The sequence below is a fragment of the Zeus faber genome, assembly GCF_960531495.2.
Source record: "Zeus faber genome assembly, chromosome: 22".
NCBI lineage: Eukaryota > Metazoa > Chordata > Actinopteri > Zeiformes > Zeidae > Zeus > Zeus faber.
Genome location: NC_137209.1, coordinates 15,531,635 through 15,551,939, shown reverse-complemented (window position 1 = coordinate 15,551,939; position 20,305 = coordinate 15,531,635). Strand labels below are relative to the sequence as shown.

At 43.3% G+C, this 20,305-nt stretch overlaps 1 protein-coding gene across 1 annotated transcript in view; it reads right to left on the bottom strand.

Moving 5' to 3' along the window:
- The window catches only part of ank2b (ankyrin 2b, neuronal), a gene marked incomplete at its 5' end in the record, with an annotated part of 90,251 nt that overhangs the window by 21,262 nt on the left and 48,684 nt on the right, over window positions 1-20,305 (bottom strand). The window contains 15 exons of the mRNA XM_080023235.1: window positions 2,731-2,791; window positions 4,217-4,463; window positions 4,599-4,748; window positions 5,143-5,274; window positions 5,670-5,747; window positions 6,516-11,156; window positions 13,819-13,840; window positions 15,161-15,193; window positions 16,036-16,158; window positions 17,160-17,285; window positions 17,487-17,715; window positions 17,977-18,073; window positions 18,524-18,728; window positions 19,375-19,586; window positions 20,026-20,180. Of these exons, the coding sequence (XP_079879361.1) occupies window positions 2,731-2,791; window positions 4,217-4,463; window positions 4,599-4,748; window positions 5,143-5,274; window positions 5,670-5,747; window positions 6,516-11,156; window positions 13,819-13,840; window positions 15,161-15,193; window positions 16,036-16,158; window positions 17,160-17,285; window positions 17,487-17,715; window positions 17,977-18,073; window positions 18,524-18,728; window positions 19,375-19,586; window positions 20,026-20,180 (6,511 nt within the window). The remainder of the gene's footprint in view (window positions 1-2,730; window positions 2,792-4,216; window positions 4,464-4,598; window positions 4,749-5,142; window positions 5,275-5,669; window positions 5,748-6,515; window positions 11,157-13,818; window positions 13,841-15,160; window positions 15,194-16,035; window positions 16,159-17,159; window positions 17,286-17,486; window positions 17,716-17,976; window positions 18,074-18,523; window positions 18,729-19,374; window positions 19,587-20,025; window positions 20,181-20,305) is intronic.

Here is a 20,305-nt window from a genome sequence, read left to right as displayed (position 1 = left end):
GTCCATAGGCTGTTTGGTGTCTCGTGTACCTGAGGATACTAATTCATAAGATGTTTTATGGTCTTTGTGTGTATTTGATGTTGTCAGAGGTTTTCCTATTGGAGGTACAGTGGAATCTAGTGATAATGCCTGGTAATCCGTCCAATCAAAAGTTGATGGTCTATTCCCAGAATGTAATGATAACAAGGGCATGGCTTCATACTCCATGTCAGACAGCATGGATTCTGGAGAGGACGATCTATGTTTTACTGGGAATGCATGATGGCTAGTTGGAGAGAGAGGCCTTTCCTCTTTGTCAGAGGCTGATACCAAAACCCATTTACCATCATACTCTAATAATGGTTCTGCCTGTGGTGGTTGATTTTCTTTTACTGATATTTCTGACTCTGGTGATTCAGATCTATGCTCAATGGCCATTGAATCAAATATCCCTGTGGCTGATTCATTGTCTGATGTTGCAGACTCAGGGGAGGGTGATCTATCTCCACAGAAAGTAACAGCAGGTTCAGACACTCTTTCTCTAAACTGAGGAATTGCCGAATCAGGTGACAGTGATCTGTGTTCACCATTCACAGAGACTCCTGAAGCAGGAGAAGCAGGTCTTTCTATTGGTGATAGTGAGGCTGGAGATATAGCATCACATTCAAAATCTGAGCACATTGATTCATGTGAGGATGATCTCTGTCCAGAGGTTAACAGAGCCAACTTTGGATAAGTCTTGCTAAATTCAGGTATTGGTGAATCAGGTGACAGAGGTTTATATTCATTTAGAGATGACATTGATTCAGATAACGGGGAGCTGTCCTCAGAAAGCACTGATATAACAAACTTGCTTTCAGTTTCTATTGTTGATGACACTTTCTCGGGTGATGCTGATCTACATCTACACAAAGTTGGAGAAGATTCTGGTATGGGTGAATCTGGGGGAAGCAGAGAGTGAGCAGTTGTCGATGTTGTAGATTCCACAGATGATTGAATCTGATACAAAAAGACCTCCGGTGACTGGGGCACTGACCCTGTTTCTAAAGTGACGGAGCCAGGCAATGATGCCCTGTCCTCAGTATCAAAGGAAAGTGACTGTGGTGAAACGGAACTCCCACCGCTTAAGTCACTGCTTGGCGACACTGGCCTTCCAAATGGTCTCCTATTAGACACCATTGGTGTCAAAGGCCTTTCCTCTGTTTCTGCTGCCATCAGCCTAAATCTATCTGCTGTCCTCAAAAATGCTGGCGCCAAGGAAACAACACAAGCATCCCCCGTTTCCAAATGAGGAACAGGTGGTGGCAGGGGAGACAAAGGTCTAAACTGCGGTATGGGAGAATCTGATGTGAGAACGCTCAGCTCAGTCATAAATGACACAGAGTCAGGTGATGAGGCCCTTGTCTCTGTCGGTATCATTGATGCATCAAAAATGGAGGAATATTCTCCTTGTGTGGGTGACTCAGATGAGAGAAACCAACAGTGCTCCACTTGTGACCTAGATTCAGGAATGCATGGAGGATCCTCATGTGAGCGTTCAAAAAAACATTCACATTCAAGCGCAACAACACTCTCAGATGTTGATTTACCTCTATGCAAATGGCCTCTACTTTGAAATACTGTCAATTCAGGTGTAAGTGGTCTACAGGCACCTTCACCGTGTGGTGTGTTTGATTCCTCTGAGATTATAACAGAACAAGCAGGGTCCATACATGTCACATCCTTGTTTTTTAATTCAGGCTGACTGGGAGTTAACGTAACAAAGCTGTGCTCATCTTCTGAAGATATAGATTTGGCTGATTTAGTGTGAGTCACGGAAGAAGCAGCTACCTTAATTAAGGGTTCAACAGTTGAGTCATGTGACATCTGAAGTAAGGTTGGGGAGGCCACTGATTTTGTTTTTTGAGAAACTAAAAGTAACCTGGAACGGTTTATATCAGAAGAATCATCTAAATTGCTACTGATGGCATCAGGTTTTGACAAGCTACTGACTTGAATGGGTGCCACATTTTGCTCAGGATTTCTCACTGTCTGAAAATTGTCCGAAACATCATGTGCGACTTCATCAATTCCCAATGTAGCTTGAATTGTCTCTTCATGGGATACCTCCCTAGATGTTACAGGCACATCGATTTGATCAACATCATACCCATACAGGACTTTGTAGAGCCGACGTGATACTTCATCCATGTACTCTTTGGAACCGACATGCCTTCTGACCAGCTGTGGATCTTCAATCCTTATAATAGGAGTCATAGAGGCTGGCTCAGAGGGGCTCGATGCCAACTGATCCATAGATTCTTGTGTACTGCTAATGTGTTGTGAGACCCTCTCTGCAGGTGGATGGATAGCAGCAACTGAGTGTGTGTGACCTTCACTTGTTTCCTTAAGCTCCACTACTAGTTCCCTGAAATCAGGTTCCGCCTGCTCAGACTCAGTCAGGCTTTCTCCAAAATCAGTCATAGACAGTGGCCGACTCTCACATACACCTGTTCGAGAACAATTGGCTGACTCTCGCCAAGTCACCGGTGACAAAAACTGACTGTCGTGTTGGGGGTGGGCAGTCTTCAGACACTCCAAGCTCCACACTTCTTCACCAATTGCCCCCTCATCTTCGCATGGTTCAATGTTGGGGTCAGAAGGGGGGTTGTTCTGGACCAATAACTCAGTTGTCGCTTTGTGCACAGGATCTATCACATGGGGCTGGAGGTTGTAGGGGTTGGTGCGGTACAAAGTGAAGAAAGGACTTACTTGTTTGAAAGTGCCCATGTGTACCGTGCCTGTTTCTTCTTGATATCCTCTTTGTAATAAACTGAGAAAATAAAACACATCATGCGAAATCAGGCTTAGGTTGTGTCTAAAAACAATAATGTGCATAATCATTATACTATTTTGCATCAAACCCTGAATATTTTTTCTATATAAAGGCCACCTTTTTTTTATTGTTGAGCAATTTATGAGCATTTTTTAGATATATGATGCCTAGCATTGTGTTTTTTTCTATATCTCTATAGCAGACTCAGTTGTAATACATTGACTCCACTCACTGTCAAATTCCCACCATTAGATTCACTGCCAGACAAAATAATTCTCCACCTATATCTAAAATCCACCACCTTTAAACCTTTTTTTTGATGACATTTACATTCACTGTCAGATTCCCACCATTAGATTCACTGCCAGACAAAATAATTCTCCACCCATATCGAAAATCCACCACCTCTACACCTTTGTTTTGATGACATTTACATTCACTCTCCGTACTGCTCAGGACAGGCTGGCCCTGCAGAAGGTGGTGTGTTCAGCCCAACGTACCATTTGAACTACCCTCCCCTCCCTGCAGGACTTAGACACCAGGAGGTGTAGTAGCAGAGCCTGCAGGATCATGAAGGATCCTCACCACCCCAACAACGGACTGTTCCAGCTGCTGCAGTCGGGCAAGCGCCTCCGCGGTCACACAGCGAGGACAGAGAGACTGAGACAGAGTTTTCTTCCCGCAAGCCATAAGAACTGTCAACGCTGAACTCACCAGGGTTTCTCACTGAGACACACACACATAGGCCCCACTTGCCTTACTGTACTGTATGTAGCATACTGTACTGCAAGTTACTGTATCACTGTTCTGTGGTACTTGCGCTGTATTGCTGTTCTGTTCGGTGTTACTGTATTGCTCTGTCTTACTGTTGTATACTACACAGTATATCTCCATACACACTTTATTCACATGCACTTTACTGCACATATCTGTATATACAAATAGCCTATCCCATATACATAACTCTATTCCCTTTACTTCTATTTGGTACCCCCACTCTGAATCCGCTTTTTGAGTCTTGTTTTATTTTAATTTTATTTTATTTATATTATTTTATTCACTAACTGCATTATGTTTTAGGAATCGCTTAGTTTCCGTTAGTTAGCTAGGTAGAAATTAGGTTAGCTATTATGTTCGGCTTAGAAATTATTGTGCATAATCTCTAGGTGCATTGCAAAAACATTTCACTGCATATATGTATGAACGTATGTATTTGACAAATAAACCTCTTGAATCTCTCATTACTGATGCAAGTAGCATAGTTCTGATGTGATTTTGTATAGTTTATCATTGGCTGCAGAAAAAGAAACCCTGGAGAAAGCTGAAAGTGAAATTGGCTGGAGATGGCCTTTAAGCAATACTGGACTTAATAACTATATGCATACACTGAATTGCATTAATTGAAATCATTGATCTCCTTACTGTGTTGTTGTTGTTGTTGTTTCCATCTCTTTTTGTAGTTTCTCTTTCTGGGCATGTTTGAGGATGCTTATGGCTGATGTATCCGTCTCCAAACGTCCCGTTGTTTCGCAGAGTGACGATAAGCTGGAGGACAGATCCTCTGCTGACACCCGTGGTACCTGCTGTCCAGAACCTGGACTTCTGGCTGTGGCCTCGCTACGCCTGCCTGGCCTGGGACTGTCAATATCCTCATGAAGTGCAGAGAAACCTAAGAAGGCATGAAACCAACAGAGATGGATTACTCGATACACTTTTTTTTTTGTAGTTTTTCAATTTAAATTGAGAAATGGAATAGAAATAATCAGTCCTTAAGTTATTATTTAGTTAAATATTTGTGACGTACCTTCACTGTGGTCAAGTGTTATGGTCCTCTCTATCTCTGCATAGGTGTGTGACGATGTCTCTTCCTGATCAGACTTGTTCATTTTGGTTTCTATGAGGTGGACTATATCCATTCGGTTGATTTTGGTTAATCTGTTAATCACTGTGGTTTCTGTGGAAACGGTAGAACAGGCTGAGTTCAACATTTTTTGATGAACATGAAAGAAATTAATAGCATATCACCGACTGTCTTAGTTGCAAAAGGTAAAACAATTCTTAGAACTGTATACAGAACCTGCTCACTTAACGACCGAGTTCCGTTCCTAGGACCAGGTCGTTAAGCCAATTGGTCGATAAGCAAGGACCCGTGTTATTTCACGGTAAGGGGGCATGGCGATTGCAAATGCTAGTGTAGTGAATACTGAAAGATTGCGGGAATGAGACTGAGAATGGTGACGCGTGATGAGATGGTTGACGCTGAGACGCCGCAGTATTGTACGCAGTGCACTGGTCGGAGAGCTGGTCGTTAAGTGAGGAGTACCTGTTCAATACGCTTCATCACCAACCTGCAGCGTGATTTCCTTCCCTTTCCATCCAGAGTCTCAGCAGGGCATGGCTTTGGTCCTGTAGTGAAGTGGGATTTTCAATCCTTATGCGGTTTATCCTTTCTTCACTGAAGTCCAGCTCCCGTGCCAGCTCTGTGATCAAAACAAAACCAAACAGAAGTTTTACAATCAACATTTTCTGACTGTTCAAGAGTGTTTTAATGAAAAAAAGGAAGAAATCAATTCATGGAGGCTTTTTTAGGTTCGTCAAATATAATACTGTTGTTCACGATGTGAGAGCACAGTTCCAAAGTATTGACTTCTATTAATAGTATTATTAATTTAATAATATTCATTTGGAAAGGATTTGCATGAAAAATACAATAAAATTATCCACGAGTGTGATGTGTTGCCCAGAAATCAAGTCAAATCCAGCCTATTACAGTGTGATGTAGAACTGTGTGTTTGAAATGTATAAACATATCTTCATTTCAGTGGAACAACAGCCCCAGTGACTGTGCCCCTGTGTTACCTTTGATGCAACTCACCTGTCCAGCTGAAGCCCAGGTGGTCGGCTATGACGGCTAACCACTGTTCTTTTCTCTCTGCTTCATCCTGTGGATCTACTGCACACCACCAGACAGCCATAAGTGATCAAGGGCCCAATATAACTACTAAGTAACACTTAATGGAGCACACTATCAGGCACACAAGAAAATACTTCACTGGCTTTCTAATTTGTGTGGAACTGTTTCTATTTAGTGTTAATGTGGACTGGGCTGTAAAAGCTTGTAGCGGTAAGGTTTAAGCTAAAATCCTTCCCGCTATTGCTAGCTAACAGAAAGTTCTACGTCCTGCTACTCAGCAGCTATTTAACAAATGTTGGAGTGTCTGGTATACATCCAACTGCTATGTGAAATTCATGTTTAATTATTAAAATTGGGTTGTGGTTTGAAGAAGTGAAAGCCTTATACAACCATTAAGTATTTTCTAATGTATAAGTGTATGTCTCTTACATATTTCTCAGAGCTTATATTGTATTGATTTCTGGAATCCAATAACTTTACTTGAAATCTATAATAATCTTCATTTGAATATTTGAAAATTACTTTAATAGGGTATGAGGTTGTATATATGCAATACATTAATTTGTTATCACTGAGCTTATAAGCTTCTTGGCCCTTAAGTCAATCTTGAGATTTTTGGAACACAGAAGGAAAGAGAATTGTCACTTATACAAACACAAGCAAAGCTCAAGCATCACAACCACACATTCTTAAGCTACAATAGACGTTAACTTTAAGAGACAAGAGAGGCACCACCATTAAAGCTATAGTTTACTAGCGAGGCACAAGAGAGAGAATGGTCCCTGTGAGGTGGGGGGATGGGGGTACCTTGACTTCGGACTTTATCGCCTGGAATTCGCTGCATCTGCGTCTCAACAGGGTCGTCCCACAGTGGCCTAATAGGAAAGACGTCTCCCGATGGAGGGAACTGCATTTCAGGGAATGTTTCTTTTTCAACCACTGATGGATCAATGAAACTGCTCTCATCGTCTGAGTTAGCAGCTGCGGCCTCTTGTTCTTTGTTTTTCTCTGCTTGTGCCAGTCTCTCTACGAGTTTTGCTGCTTCATCGCTTATCTCTTCAAAGAATTCAAGCGATGGTTTATTTCGTGACACATTTTTTTCTTTAGTGGTCGTTGACGTTTGAGAACCTTGGCCAGCTTTGCCCCTGACTGGCAGTCTGGACTGGAAGGCTTTGGACTTATGTGACTCTGCACTCAAGGGACGACCCTGTTCCTTTTTGGGAGATGGTCTGGTGGATTCCTCCTCACAAAAGCTCTTGGCTTTGGAAGACGTTGACTTTGTTTTGGCATCCACAGAGGGACCAGCATCTGTCTCAGATTTTCTCCTAGAATCCTTTTTTACAGGGACCCTAAGCTTTTTCTCTTGCGTAGAGTTGTTTAGAGTGTGTTTTACTGTAGACTCAGGCTTGGTAGTGCTAGCTTTAATGGGAATTCTTGATTTGGACTCAGAAGTGAAGGAGGCCTCTTTTTTGAGTGTGCCCGAAGAGGGAGTTGCATGGGACTGAGTTGGAACTGTTGACTTACCACCACCTTGAGAGACAGGCTTTGCGTGGGTCTTAACTGGGATCTTTTTTAAACTACCGGGAGCAGTTTGTTTGACCTTTCCTGCTTGTTTTGGAGTTTCTACAACAGACTGTGGCTCCTCAGGAGAGGAATCTGAGGACTCTTGTCCCTGCTCAGAGTAAACAGATCTGGTGACAGTAGTTTCTGCTGTCTGTACATTTGTAATCATTGGATCAGGGGAACTAGTGTCCAAATTCAAAGAGCCCTCTTCTAAAGTTTTATCTTTTTTGGCCGTGACTGATTCAGGGGATGTTTGATCTTTCTTTGTGGGTTTAGATGAGGCTGAAATGCCCATTTTGGGAATTTTAGATTTTGAGGCATCACCCTTTGAGTTTTGCTGATCAACTTCAGGAGGGGATTGGTGCTTACTGTCCATGATTTGTTTTGATTTCTCATCATTTTCAATCTTAACTTCTAGTGTTAGATTTAAGCCAACCTCAGTTTCCTCTGGTACTCTCCTACCTTCTTGCGTGGCCTCTTCTGAGAGGGCCTCTTCTAAAGGCTGTTCACCTATTTGGAAAAAGGCAAAGCCAGCACCCTCCTCCTCGTAGCTTCTTTTGGTCATGTCAATAGCACCGCTCCGAGTCATCTCAAAGAGCTTTCCCTCTTGAAACAGGAAAGGGTTGGGCTCACTAGTGGGAGTGCTCTCCTCTGTGGGAGTTCTTCCCGGGGTTGTGTCTGGGGTTGCCTGCTGAGACTGGCATTCTACCATGAGATTCAGGATCTTCTGCTCCTCTTCTTTGACACGCGCCGCAAAAGCAGCATCATCCTCCCGCATGGAACTCCAGGGGTCACTCCCTGATCTTGCAGTGACTCCCTTTGACTCAGTCTTGGGCGGTTCTGCTCCTTCATCGTCCTCGGCTCCATTATCATAGATACAGATTTCTGATTTGAATATCTCCTTTCCTTGTTCTGCAATAGCAGAACTACCAATGGCAGCCACTTCTGCTCCTGTTTGTGTCATTTGATCTCCTTTCACTTCATCTGTAACATTGCTACCTGTTTTAACCGTAGCAGAGGGTAGATTGACATCTCTTAACATGTGATCTTTCCCACAATCCTCTCTGCTTTCCTTTGATTTCCTTAAGCTTATCTCCTTTTGCTCATCTGTTATGTTTGCAGAGGTTATAGTACTGGCAACCACTTTAGTACCATCATGTTTGCCAGTCGTTACAGCTGGCAACACTTTATCTGCTTGTTCAGTATTCCATTTTGAATTTGCGTATTTTTTATCTGAGACAGAATAAGATCCCTCTGATGAGACACTGGGTGTTGTAGTTGATCTCTCTTTGCTGTAGACTCCTTCATGCACACCTGCTGAAAAAGGAGAGGGAGGTTGTACTTTAATATGGGGATTAACATAAAGAGCTAACTCTGAATCCTCTCTCAGCCCAGAGAGCCGACTTTCACCCTGCAAAGGTTTTTCACTTGTAGGCTCTAATGTTCTGGAGCTGTCATCCCCAATTTGGGTATCTGTTGAGGCTGTCATTTCTTTCCTATAGTTCATTTTGTTCTTTGCTTCTTGTTCCATTTCATCAAATGTTTTTATTTTGGCTGCCATCTTAAACATTTCCTCCTCTGGGGTGAATTTTCTCTGAGCTTCTGACGCATCTTCTTCATCTGGGTCTTCAGGGATGACAGTTGGTTTGGATTGAACAGAGAGGAAAATTTGATCAGGGGGTTTGGGGTTAACCTCATAACTTACCTCTTCAGAACTAGGGGTTTCAGGGGAGAGGGGACTCTTACCAGAACTTGTCATCTGAGATGTCTGCTCACAACTGTCATCATCAGCACCAGCCTCAGGGTCTCGGAGTAGCCTACTGTGCAAAGCATCAGGGGAAAATTCTGGGGCTTTGGAGGACTCTGGGTGACTAGAGGATATTGTGGGCTGATCTAGAGCCAGTGGGAAGGGTGATTGGTTTTTTTGCTCTGTAGGGCTGTTCTCTAAGGAGTCACGGCAGGGGGATTCTTTGGTGGGGCTGGGTTCAATGGAGTCTGGTGACTTATGGGAGGAGTTTTCTTCCATGACAGGACTACCCTCTAGAGAGTCTCTGTGGCTAATTGTCAAAGAGTCATCAGCTAAGGGGCTGAGGGCATCTGAGTCTTGGTGTCTTAAAGGCAGTTCTAAGCTTCCATGATGCTGAGAAGATGATCTAGAACCCGGAGAACCAGCTAAAGATAATGCTCGCTGACCATCAGGACTTTCCTCATCACTAAGAAAGGTTTCTAAGGTCTCTGAGATTCTCTTTGTTAGCTTTCGAGGTTTAGATGGCTTAGACTCAGTCCTAATAGACATGGACTCACTTGTGGTGTGGTCATCTGCAGCTTCACTGGTAAAGACGGGCAAGGTCAACTCAGTGGACCGCTGATCATCAATTGTCCCCATGCCAGAGTCTGTATGCTTCTCCTTTTCTTTTCCTTCTCCTTTGGCTGCAAGGGTGGATGAAGAAGTTTTTGTCCTGGGATCTCCATTTTTCGGAGAAAGAGGCAGACCTTCAGGACTTGTGCCTGGGGTTGCTAGGCCCTCATGTTTGTAACTGTCTTCAGAACTCAGAGGAGGGGTTGCTTCTCCAGGACTGGCACTTAGTGAGTCGGCCGCACCCTCGTGTTTTAAGCTATCAGAGCTATCATCGAGGCCACCATTTCCAAAGTCTATGGTATCACTTAGCTCTTTATGGTCAACAGGGGCTGACATTCTGTCTTTCTCTGTCTGTTGATGAGTGGTGCCTCTTTTGTGAGGCTTGGAGTCCAGAGACACTTCTCGTTCTACGGTGACACAGGAAGTTATTGCTTCAGTCATGGATTTTGAATGGCTTGTTTGTGATTTTGTTGTTTGATCTGAAGCTGTGACAGTGGATGTCTTCAGTTCAAAAAGCCCAGACTTTCTCTTTGAGGGGTCCTGCCCTGTTTGGAAGGCATGCATCAGCTCTTTTACTGACATGGTCTCCTCCAGTTTTTCAGATTCAGCTTTGGGAGACTTTGGGGGGCCCTGTTTTGATTTAGGGATTTCTTTGGCCTTCGGAGAGGATTTACTCATAACAGGCAACTGTGAGGCTTGGTTTCCAGTGACCTTTTTGATCTTTTGTTCTGCCTCCACTTTCTGTTGTAGTGCTTTGACCTTATCTTTTATTGACCCAATGGGGGTCTCTTCAACCACTGGGGAGACAGGAGATTTGGGAGAAGGGGCAGTGGTCACACGCAAGTGTGTGCTTGCCTCTGTAGATTCCTCTTCCTGCCCCTGCTCCTTCCCCTTCCGCCTTACTGGCTTTTTAACGTCCAAAACAGATGATTTGTCCTGTGATTTTGTTGGTGTGCTGGGTTTTGCACTTCTACGCAGAACAATATCTGTGAACTTTTCTTGGACAACTGCCTCTTTTTTAGCTTTTGTTTTGGAGCCAACCGGTGCATCTAGTAGGTATTCTTTGAGGTCACCACTGTCCTTTATAGCTTTTGGCCTGGGAGCCCCTTTATTAGCCCTGGTTTCACGTAAAACTGGCTCCTTCATTTCTAAGGCTGCCATCTTTTTGGCATCTTCTATCTCACTGTCTGAGAGGAGAACCCACTCCTCTGTCACTCTAGCAGCTTTGGCTGCCTCGTCTGCCACCTCGCCCTCATACGTTCCACTCCTCAGTATCTCACTGACTTTCTCTAAGTCCTCTTTGACCTTCTCCAAGTCCTTCTCCATTATTTCTAATGGCTCTCCAGACACCTCCTCAGCCCCTTTTTCTAGAACACCCCGTCCTAAGGATGTGGATTTCTCAGTGGGATCTGCGGTCAAGATGGCAGTCATTTTGATCAAGTCTTGTTTCATCTCTGACACGTCGGATAGAAGGTCGGGATCGCGGATCAACTCTGATTTCAAGGCTGACGTCTCCGTCTCTTCATCTTCCGTAGGGAAGAGGGATAAGTAAGGAGTAAAGAAAATCAAAAATTGAAATGAAAGGAGACAGACATCGGAGAATGAGGTCAGGACAGGAGCGGAGCACACCATCAGGAATCAAAGGGTAACAGGAGTACAAGAGACACTACACCAGGGAATCACAGGAATTGGGACCCTACAATTGGATCTGTCTGGAGCAAATACTGTGGTGAAGTAGAATTTAACTAAAAAGGTGCAATGCCAAGGGATAAGAGCAGGAAATAACTTGCTTATACATAGACTCAGCACACCCACACTCACATGACAAAAAGCATGAACAAATCTAACACACATGAAAGAAAATTAACTTGTCTATGCAAACTACAAGCAAAATTGGACATTGACATACAAAGGAAAAGAAAAAAAATGGAACACAAACAAAGGAAAAGATCAACAAGACTTCTCAAGATTGCTTAGATGTATGGCTCATATGTAAAGAATGGAAGAAAAAAATATTTCAACACAATTGGAGAACGCTAGTTGCCTATTTCAAAGAAAGCCAGTGAACAGTAGTTTTTATATTGAGGATTTTTTGATTTTTTTTTTCCTCTATACTATATTAAGCGCAACCTTTACTCCTAAAAGCTTGCCATGTATTAGTAGCACTGGTTAGATGAGGCAACACAAAGATATGGAACGCTTTGCAAAATATATCTGTAAAGATAGGACAGGCTTTTATATTTTTTTAGGAAGGGGCACAGAACGTTTTCAAATGTGTATGTGTTTGTTTGTGGGTGGGTGTGTGTATCTGGGGCGGAAGTAACATTGTGACCATTTCTGTGTTCCGGTACATTGCATTGTGTGGTTTAAGAAAAAAAATAGGGTTATTTTAGGTCATTTCCTCTCGGGGATCCAGAAAATGTGGTAAGGAGATATAATGACATGGCTGCTCTATGCTATGACAGCAGATGTGATGCAGTTTAATAAGCATGATTTTTGTCATTATCTTATATATAATATATAATTGTTAACATGTCAAATATGATTTATATGACATTTATCCATTTCTCTTAATAGGTGACGGGAAAAAAACATTTTTTTTTTAATTTTGCAGGGGACATCTCCCCTCCTGTATCAGGCTGCTATGTACATGCTCCTTAGGCTATCAGCCTGATCAGCTGCTCGATAACCAAATGGAAAACATTGTTACTTACAAACAACATTAACAACACAGCCCAACCATAACCAAATGATGAGAAATAAATTCCCAAATCAAACCGAACAAACTCAAAGACAAAAGGGACAATCAAACACTTAACACACAATCATAGCAGCATACAAACACACACGTACACAATTATATTAGGCAAGTTATTTCCATGCAAAGCAAAGGGGAAGTGTTGACAGACAGTCACCGGTAAACATGTGAATAGGGTGAGTGATGGTGACAGTTGAGAGTTTAAATTCACAGGTGCAGTGAGGTTTTGATGGTTTTAATATATGCAATGTAGATATGCTACATGGTGTATAAAATGGTGGTGTCATCTTAATAAGTTGAAAACACATACAGTAGATCCTAAATTATTCTCCACACTGGAGTGACCGAAATATGAATGAATATACAGTACATGAAAACTGTCCAAAAATCTATCCAAGCATGTAATCTATACTCTGAAAGAAACAAACATATGATTTCCCTATGTTATCTACATCTACACAGAGTATTATCCCTATGCATAAAATTAATACATTGAACATCTGGACCTCCAATAAAACATACATCTGTTACTCTAATTTGTGCGTGTAATTGGCCTACACCTCCACCACGTGAAGATTTTCAACACGCATTTGACAAATTATGTACTTTGCAGCTGCCTTTCAGCTGTCTTTCACAATTGATCACAATAGTTGGCGGACTAAATAGGGTTCTACTGTATGTGTTTTCTTTTAATAATTTCTCTCATATGCAGGACAATCAGTCAAATTCAAGCCCAGAGAGCATATTCGGCCAATTGCTAAAGGGTTTTCTCGGCGGCTAACTGTCGGTTGCAGCAACACGTGGACAAAGGTGAGGAGGGCTGGGAAGGAAGGATCTGGTTGAGGTGTGGCTTTCCCATTGGGGGTACTACAGCATGCGGGAGGTTCATTGTCACAAAAATACCACCAGAACTAATGTGTGAATATTAGATTTCATATGCACACATGAATAGACCAGATTGACTGTCTCCATTCGCCCAATTGAGAAATTTAAAAATAAATAAATACTGGGGATGACACAGGGCAAAGGGGAAAAAACACTTAAAAGGGGTCGCGGCCATCTGGCAGTGGTGGAATGACAGGATAAATAATCAAATCTAGGAAAAAGGTGTTGAAATCAAGAGTAATGTGGGCCTGGGAGAGGTGTCACATAAAGTTGATGAGATCATGCACCACTGACAAAATTCTGGACTTATAGGGCTCTTGCTAAAGAAGCATATGGTCCTAATGCTTAGCCAGTGAAAGTGGAGCTGTGCAGTTTATGTGCGTTCATCGGGTTATTTCAGTAAACTCTATCAATGTTAGACTAGCAAGACATGCACTTGATCTGATTTTAAAATTTGATAAGATACAGATGCGAAAAGGAGAAGTGTATTAGTGAGTGCTTCTGTCAAAAGTTATATCAGGAAAGGTTTAAAATAAATGTCTTACATTTCTCAAGTGTTCGGCCGGACTGTAAAAACAGCAAAGAAAGAACACTACAGTTAGTCAGGTTTCACTCACGTATTCACGAGCCATATGGAAGTTTTGTGGGACAACTGACATTACGTGTTCCTGATCTCGATCCAAGTCCAGGCGCTCACTTTGACAAGAACCTTCTGTGGACGCTGCGCGAAGAAGGAAAATGTCCTGTTTTTTCCACTCTACATTGAATCCCATTGCATTTCCAGTCCGAGCAAAGTCCCACAAAAATGTTGTTAATAATGTACTGATAATTTATCACCTACACTATGGTCCTCTTATGATACAGTACACTTGCTTGGGATATTTTTAACAGCTTTATGTTGCTGTCAGAAGAACATTTTGACTGTAAAAGCGAAAAGAAAGTCTTTAATCTTTAGGCAGCGAGCACATAGGCTTAGTGAGTGCCAGTCTACGGACTTATATTGAGGAACATGAACAGTAATAGGTACTAAAATAAAAAGAAAAAACTTCCATATGGCTTAATATGATTCAACAATTTTTCAGACAGACACATGTGTTGATAAACATGACAATAAAAACAGCTACATGAACTACTGACCAATTTCAATTTGCAAGAACACAGCTACATTATACATCAGGCACTGTTCACACGTAGCGTTTCTCTCCCAACCGCCCTCACCATATCAGCTCAAACAGTTCAAGTTCAAATGATGTCAACCGTTTAAAAAAAAGAAAACAAATCAGCTGACCAACCAAAACAAAAAAAAATGTAATTGGGTTCATCGTAGGGCTCATGATATCCACTTAATGTCCTCATTTATTCCTTTTCATTGACAGACTTAACATCATATATACAGTACTTAACACCGGAAGGCAGGATTGTCAATCCTTCTTTGCTTGAATGACCTTTGACGATTGTGCATTGAAATAGAAATAGAACTCCAAAAGCCACTGCAAGCTATTCAATTATACAAAGGCCAAACAACTCTTTGTTTCCATTTAAACTCTGTTTAAAATATCATAGCTGTATTAAACCGTGAACACTCTGACCATGTATCGTACAGAGCCGCACGCTGGGTGTATCCTTACACCTCTAGTTCATATTTTCTTTGGAGTTGTTGTCATGGTTATGAATACCATGTGCATGTTTTTTTATTTTTTATTTTTTGGTGACAAACAATGCTCTATACAACTCTGCATGTGAACAGGGCCTTGGGTTTGACTATCTTGTCGTTGACATCATCATCATGGTTGTACAGGCTTGACGTTAGGACTAATGGTAAACGGCACACATGAGCAGTGCTAGTTGTGGGACTGTTACAAAAGGGAATACTGCGGAGGCTGTTACCTCTTCCTCTTGCTCTTGGTCTGAATCGGAATCCTTTTGATGTGAGGGGGAGGCAAAAAGCAGCGTGAAGCGGAGATGGTGAGATATATAGATAAGGACAAGAGACAGACAGACAGATAGAGGGACGGAATGAAGGGAGAATAGAGAAGAGAGAGGTAGCGAGCACGGTTACCACTGTGTTGAAGAAAGACAGTCAGTGGGGTTGGGATGGGGAAGGAGGTTAAAATATGGGAGAATCCCGGGAAAAACGGCAGGGTCGACATCTATGGCCAGAGGTCAAAGAAGGAACACGTGTCGCGTAAAGCGAGTAAAGCGAAGACCTTGACTCAAGATAAATATTAAAACTGGGAAAATGGAGTTGGGAGCACAGTTTATGGTGCAGTATTAAGAGTTCAAATAAATTTCAGGCTTGGCACAAATTTTAGTGGGTATACATTGCCATGGCAATGACAGAAGGTTGAAATAATCATTTGTTTGCTTTGTTGTTACCATGGACAAACAAAGTCTTAAAATAGCTCTGTGCTAATTTGGGTGGATACCTGCATCCTCAAGCTCTCCCCCCATATGGAGATTTTCCAAAACCCAAGGAGTGTGCTGGATCAACCAAAGTAAAATGTACTTATTTACTTAAAAGGAAGCATAAGTATGAGTATTTACGATCTACTCTATTTTCAAGTGGATGAATAGGGGCCACAGTCACATCTAGGTGGCCAAAGAAAAAGCTTCCATCCCTCCAAATAGATGAAACAGAACTTTTTCTTCCATTGATATAATTGCGGGATAATTGTTTCAACCCCAGGTGAATCGGGAGGGCTGGTAAGTGCAATGTCTAGCTCCTGCAACGGGCAGGGCGCTTCTTGCCACGTCCACCTTACCTTGGAGTATGACGGGAGGGTGATGTTGAGGTTGCATACAGCGTTCTGGGTCAGCGACCTGTAGTTGCGCGGCTCCCTCATGAAGGACAAGCGACCACATGGCTCCTGAGTGTTGTCTCGGATCTGCAACGGTGGCAACTCGCCGTCAATAGTTGTTTAAAGCTCCACATAAGCAATGTTTTGGCATATACTGTATAAGAATCAACGTCACGCAATTAGTATTTTAGGTATAGTAAAGCTGGGTCAGCGTATGTGTTTTAGGTATAGTAACCCTATGTCAGAGTATGTGTTTTAGGCTAATTTTTTTCCGTTCTCTGCTGGGGGGGGCAGGGTGTTGGTGTCAGGGGTATATGGCGTGGTGAGCAGCAACACCTGACCTGGATCTAGGTGATTGGGGTCAGGGTGGCTGCATACCTGTTGCCCGTTGGTTGGTCTAATGAGAAACAAGTTAAAACCCCCACCGCACACACACTCAGGATAGGAGCCTGTGTCATGACATGTTCTATCTGCTCCTGGCTAATTCCAACTAGCTCTCTCTACAATATACTGGTGTTTATAATCCCCTGTCTCGTGTGCCTCTGTACCGGAGGGCCCTGAAAATGGCACTTGGAAGGCATGTGTTGGCAAAACTGCCACAATGTCCCTTTAGAGGTGGAGAGAGTGCTGGAATTACTGGAAAATGACTCCAGTATATAAGGAGTTTGCCAAAAAAAACCAAAAAACACTCTAGTATTGAGTTACTTTTTTCACCTTGCATGGTTGGGGAACTACTAACTATGGCTAAATAGATCTCCAAAAATACACAGTAGGTTACCCATTCGTGAAATAAATTACCTCAAAAAAGGCAAAAATGACAATCATCAACATTCAATATCCAAAAACGCTGTTTCTTTTGAAGCGTTTCAGACCAAACCATGATGGCAAATCTCTTTGTTAGAAGTGAAAAAGTCCCAAATTTTAGTTATACTGAATAGAAGAACCGCTACAGATGAAAAACTTTCAAGTGCCAACAATAGCAGTTGTTACTTCCACCTCTGATTTCCACCTCTGGGTTCCTCTGATATTTGTTGCAGGAAAACGTGAAACGTACACGACATGAAGGAAGACGATGGAGGGCGTCTTACTTTGATGAACAACGCTAGCCTGTTCTCCTTGAAGGCGTAGAAGCTGAAGAGGTGATGCTGGCCGCTCTTGGTGAGGGGCACCAGGTTGCCGAAGCAGTCTGCATAGATAGGTTTGCCTTCCAGAACCTGAAGGGTTGACAGAATACAGTCGTTCACACAACGACAAAGGGATGTGTTCTAAAGAAGCTCTTCAGGAATCCTCTTCTATCTTCCATTCATAAGCTGCTTTCATTTGTCTGTTTGCCATTTGTTCTGGTTCTGTCCTACTTTTCCCCGCCCCTATTACGCTACGGCTTCATCATCTCACAATCACCTCCCCCGCCTTACCTCCACATCCCGGCTGCGGGCCACCTCGGTGAAGTTCTCCTGCTGCTCCAGGGTCTTGTCGATCTTGTCGTCGGTCATGCAGAAGCAGCGCAGGCGCGCCTCGATGGGGTCGTGGGTCTTGGCGAAGATGACGAATTTGGCCATGTACGGGACGCAGATGATTTCACGGTACACCTGCGTGGAGAAGTTGACCGACTCCTGCACCTGCCGACAGTCGATCAGCCAGAACCTGGGAGGGAGTAGTGCGAGGGGGGTATTAGGTTACAACTTGATGAAACTAGCACAGGCCGCTGAATGAATACCATGGGATTTGTGTGAAATTCCTGAAAAACTCCTCCCAACAACAGACCATACATGCTCGATATCCACATCCCTAAAAGTAGAAACAGGCAGTTGCTATGGCAACCACACAGCTGTCGCAAAACAAGACTTTCCCGCTTTTTAATGGTGAAAAATCTGCATCCAACTTGGAAATTCTTCCACAGGTTACCTGGCAGAAACATTGGTGGTGAAGGAGACGCAGTCGTTGATGAATGTAAGGGGTGTCGTGCCTGTTATATCTTCCCACTGAGCCGGCGTTGTCCCACCTACGAATAGACACACATTGAGGAACTGAAATCCGATTCACAGAGGCATTGAGTGACAATGGGCTTTGGTTTAGTTTCTTTTCACGACCAAAAGAAGAAGACATTATGGGTTGGTTTTTTTTTGTAAATTGCACCGTCCTGTTTTGAGAGTAATATCTGTTAGTCTGTTACTAGACTGTTATAGTTACTAGACATATGTCTGTTACAGAATGTGTAAACGACATCCACTTTACTCAGGTTTCAGGGGATGGAGGCCTGATGGGCCATACGTTCTGTCACAACAAAGGTATACAGGCACTTTTATAAGACACAATGAAAGAATTTAGAGCATCATAATACTAAAGCAGTAAAAATACTGCACCAAATACTACTACCCAGCCCTAAATGTGTGTTAATGATCGTATGTGTGTGTGTGTGTGTGTGTGTGTGTGTGTGTGTGTGTGTCCTGACCGGTGATACTGCAGAGCAGGCGTAAGGTAGGGGTGTCCCCCCCGAAACCATTGAGCGCAGGGTCCGAGTTGCTCTTCGGCACGGGGATGGTCATGGTGATGGGCTTGTGGAACTTCCTCCTCCGTGGCTCCAGGGTAACGATGGGGCTGAAGGTGGCCTTGTTCCCCAGGTTCTTCCTCACGATGTTCATACTCATGGGCTGGGCCTGTGCGATAGGGCAGAGAGGGATAGAGATGACAAAAGCGGTCTTCTGCGCCGTACGACTAGAAACAAATTCCGGTTCTACAGACACGTTGGCCGAGACAGTGATATATATTTTAACAGCAGATACCTTGTTTTTCTCTGTAACTTCTTACCGTGTTCTGTCATGCTGAACTCACTTTATCACTCCTACATTCCCTACACTTTATTTTTTGCTGTCCACATTGTTGCGTATACACAAAAATGAAATTGTAAGTGTAAATAAACAACAACAACAACAACAAGAAAAAGATGTCCTGATACAATAAATAAATGACCAATCAAGAATAGCGTGCATGAGACATTATGTCTGACTGTCTCACTCACGGGGAAAAAACTTTGCTCATTCTAGGGATTTCTAAGTAAAATAAGCAGCTTTTTGAAGAGAGGGAGACTTTTGATGCTCTCCCACTAAAAGACCACATTTCAATATGCTTGCTCTTTGTTGTGTTTGTATCAACAAGACGGTTTGCTGGGTACTGGGGGTAGAGGGGGGTTAGTGGATTGGATCAAGAAGCAAGGCACTGGTTTTTGAAGCAGGCCTTCAAATGGCTCCGGTTCGACTCCACCGGCAAGAAAAATTAACGTTGTCTTTTCTCGGTTGCCCTCACCTGGAGGCCGACCCTGATCCTCTTAGTGAGGGCCCCCTCTGGGAACACAGCCTGCACTTGGGGTACCACCGTGCTGCTGAGAATCCCCCCTTCGGGACCGATCAGGTTGCTGTCCTGCTTGACCCGCGACACCACCGCAAAGTACTGTGGGAAGTCCCGCGTGATGATGCGACAGATACGCTTTCTCTCCAGCTCCTCTGGTGTGTCCAGCTCTGAAAGATAAGTGGGGTGGACATGTTATCACATGTTATCACATTGCTCTGTGGAATACTCAATTCTAGTCAATTGCAGCAATCGGGGGTTCATTATTTCTGACTAATGAATGACATGTTAATAATGACCATTGCCAAGGGCGACCACCTCTCAACCCGGTGTCACTCCGCCTATAGGCTCTTGTTAATGCTAATACTAGCTTGTGGCAACATCTTGTGATGCTACATAATATAGAAACTGCAATTGAGGACTTCGAGATGCCACTAATGCCAATGCCGATATTAAAATCCCCAACATTCCATTCGACGTGACCAATATCCCGATGATTTCCAATCGTTGACAAGATAGTCACGTGTAGGGCCAATTTTTTTATATAGTTCACGGTTACTTATATAGATTTATGGGCTGGTTTTATCTCGTCTCGCTGTGGCTTCTCACCCTCGTCCATGCCGTTGAGGATCTGGTTGAGCTCCTCCTCGGTGTGTTCGCAGTGGTGCTCCTTCCAGCTCTCCCCCGTCTCACTCCGCAGGATCACCAGCTCCCTCTCCTTGCCGCGTAGGGCCGCAAAGTGGGGGATCTCCACGATCACCGGACTGGGGGGTACGGGGGTGAAGAAGGTAAGTGTCGTGAGAGAGAGGCGGGGGGCTGGATAAGAGGCAAAATGTATATATTTGAGGTGTTTCCGGATATAAATTTGGGTTTGGGTAGAAAGACTAGT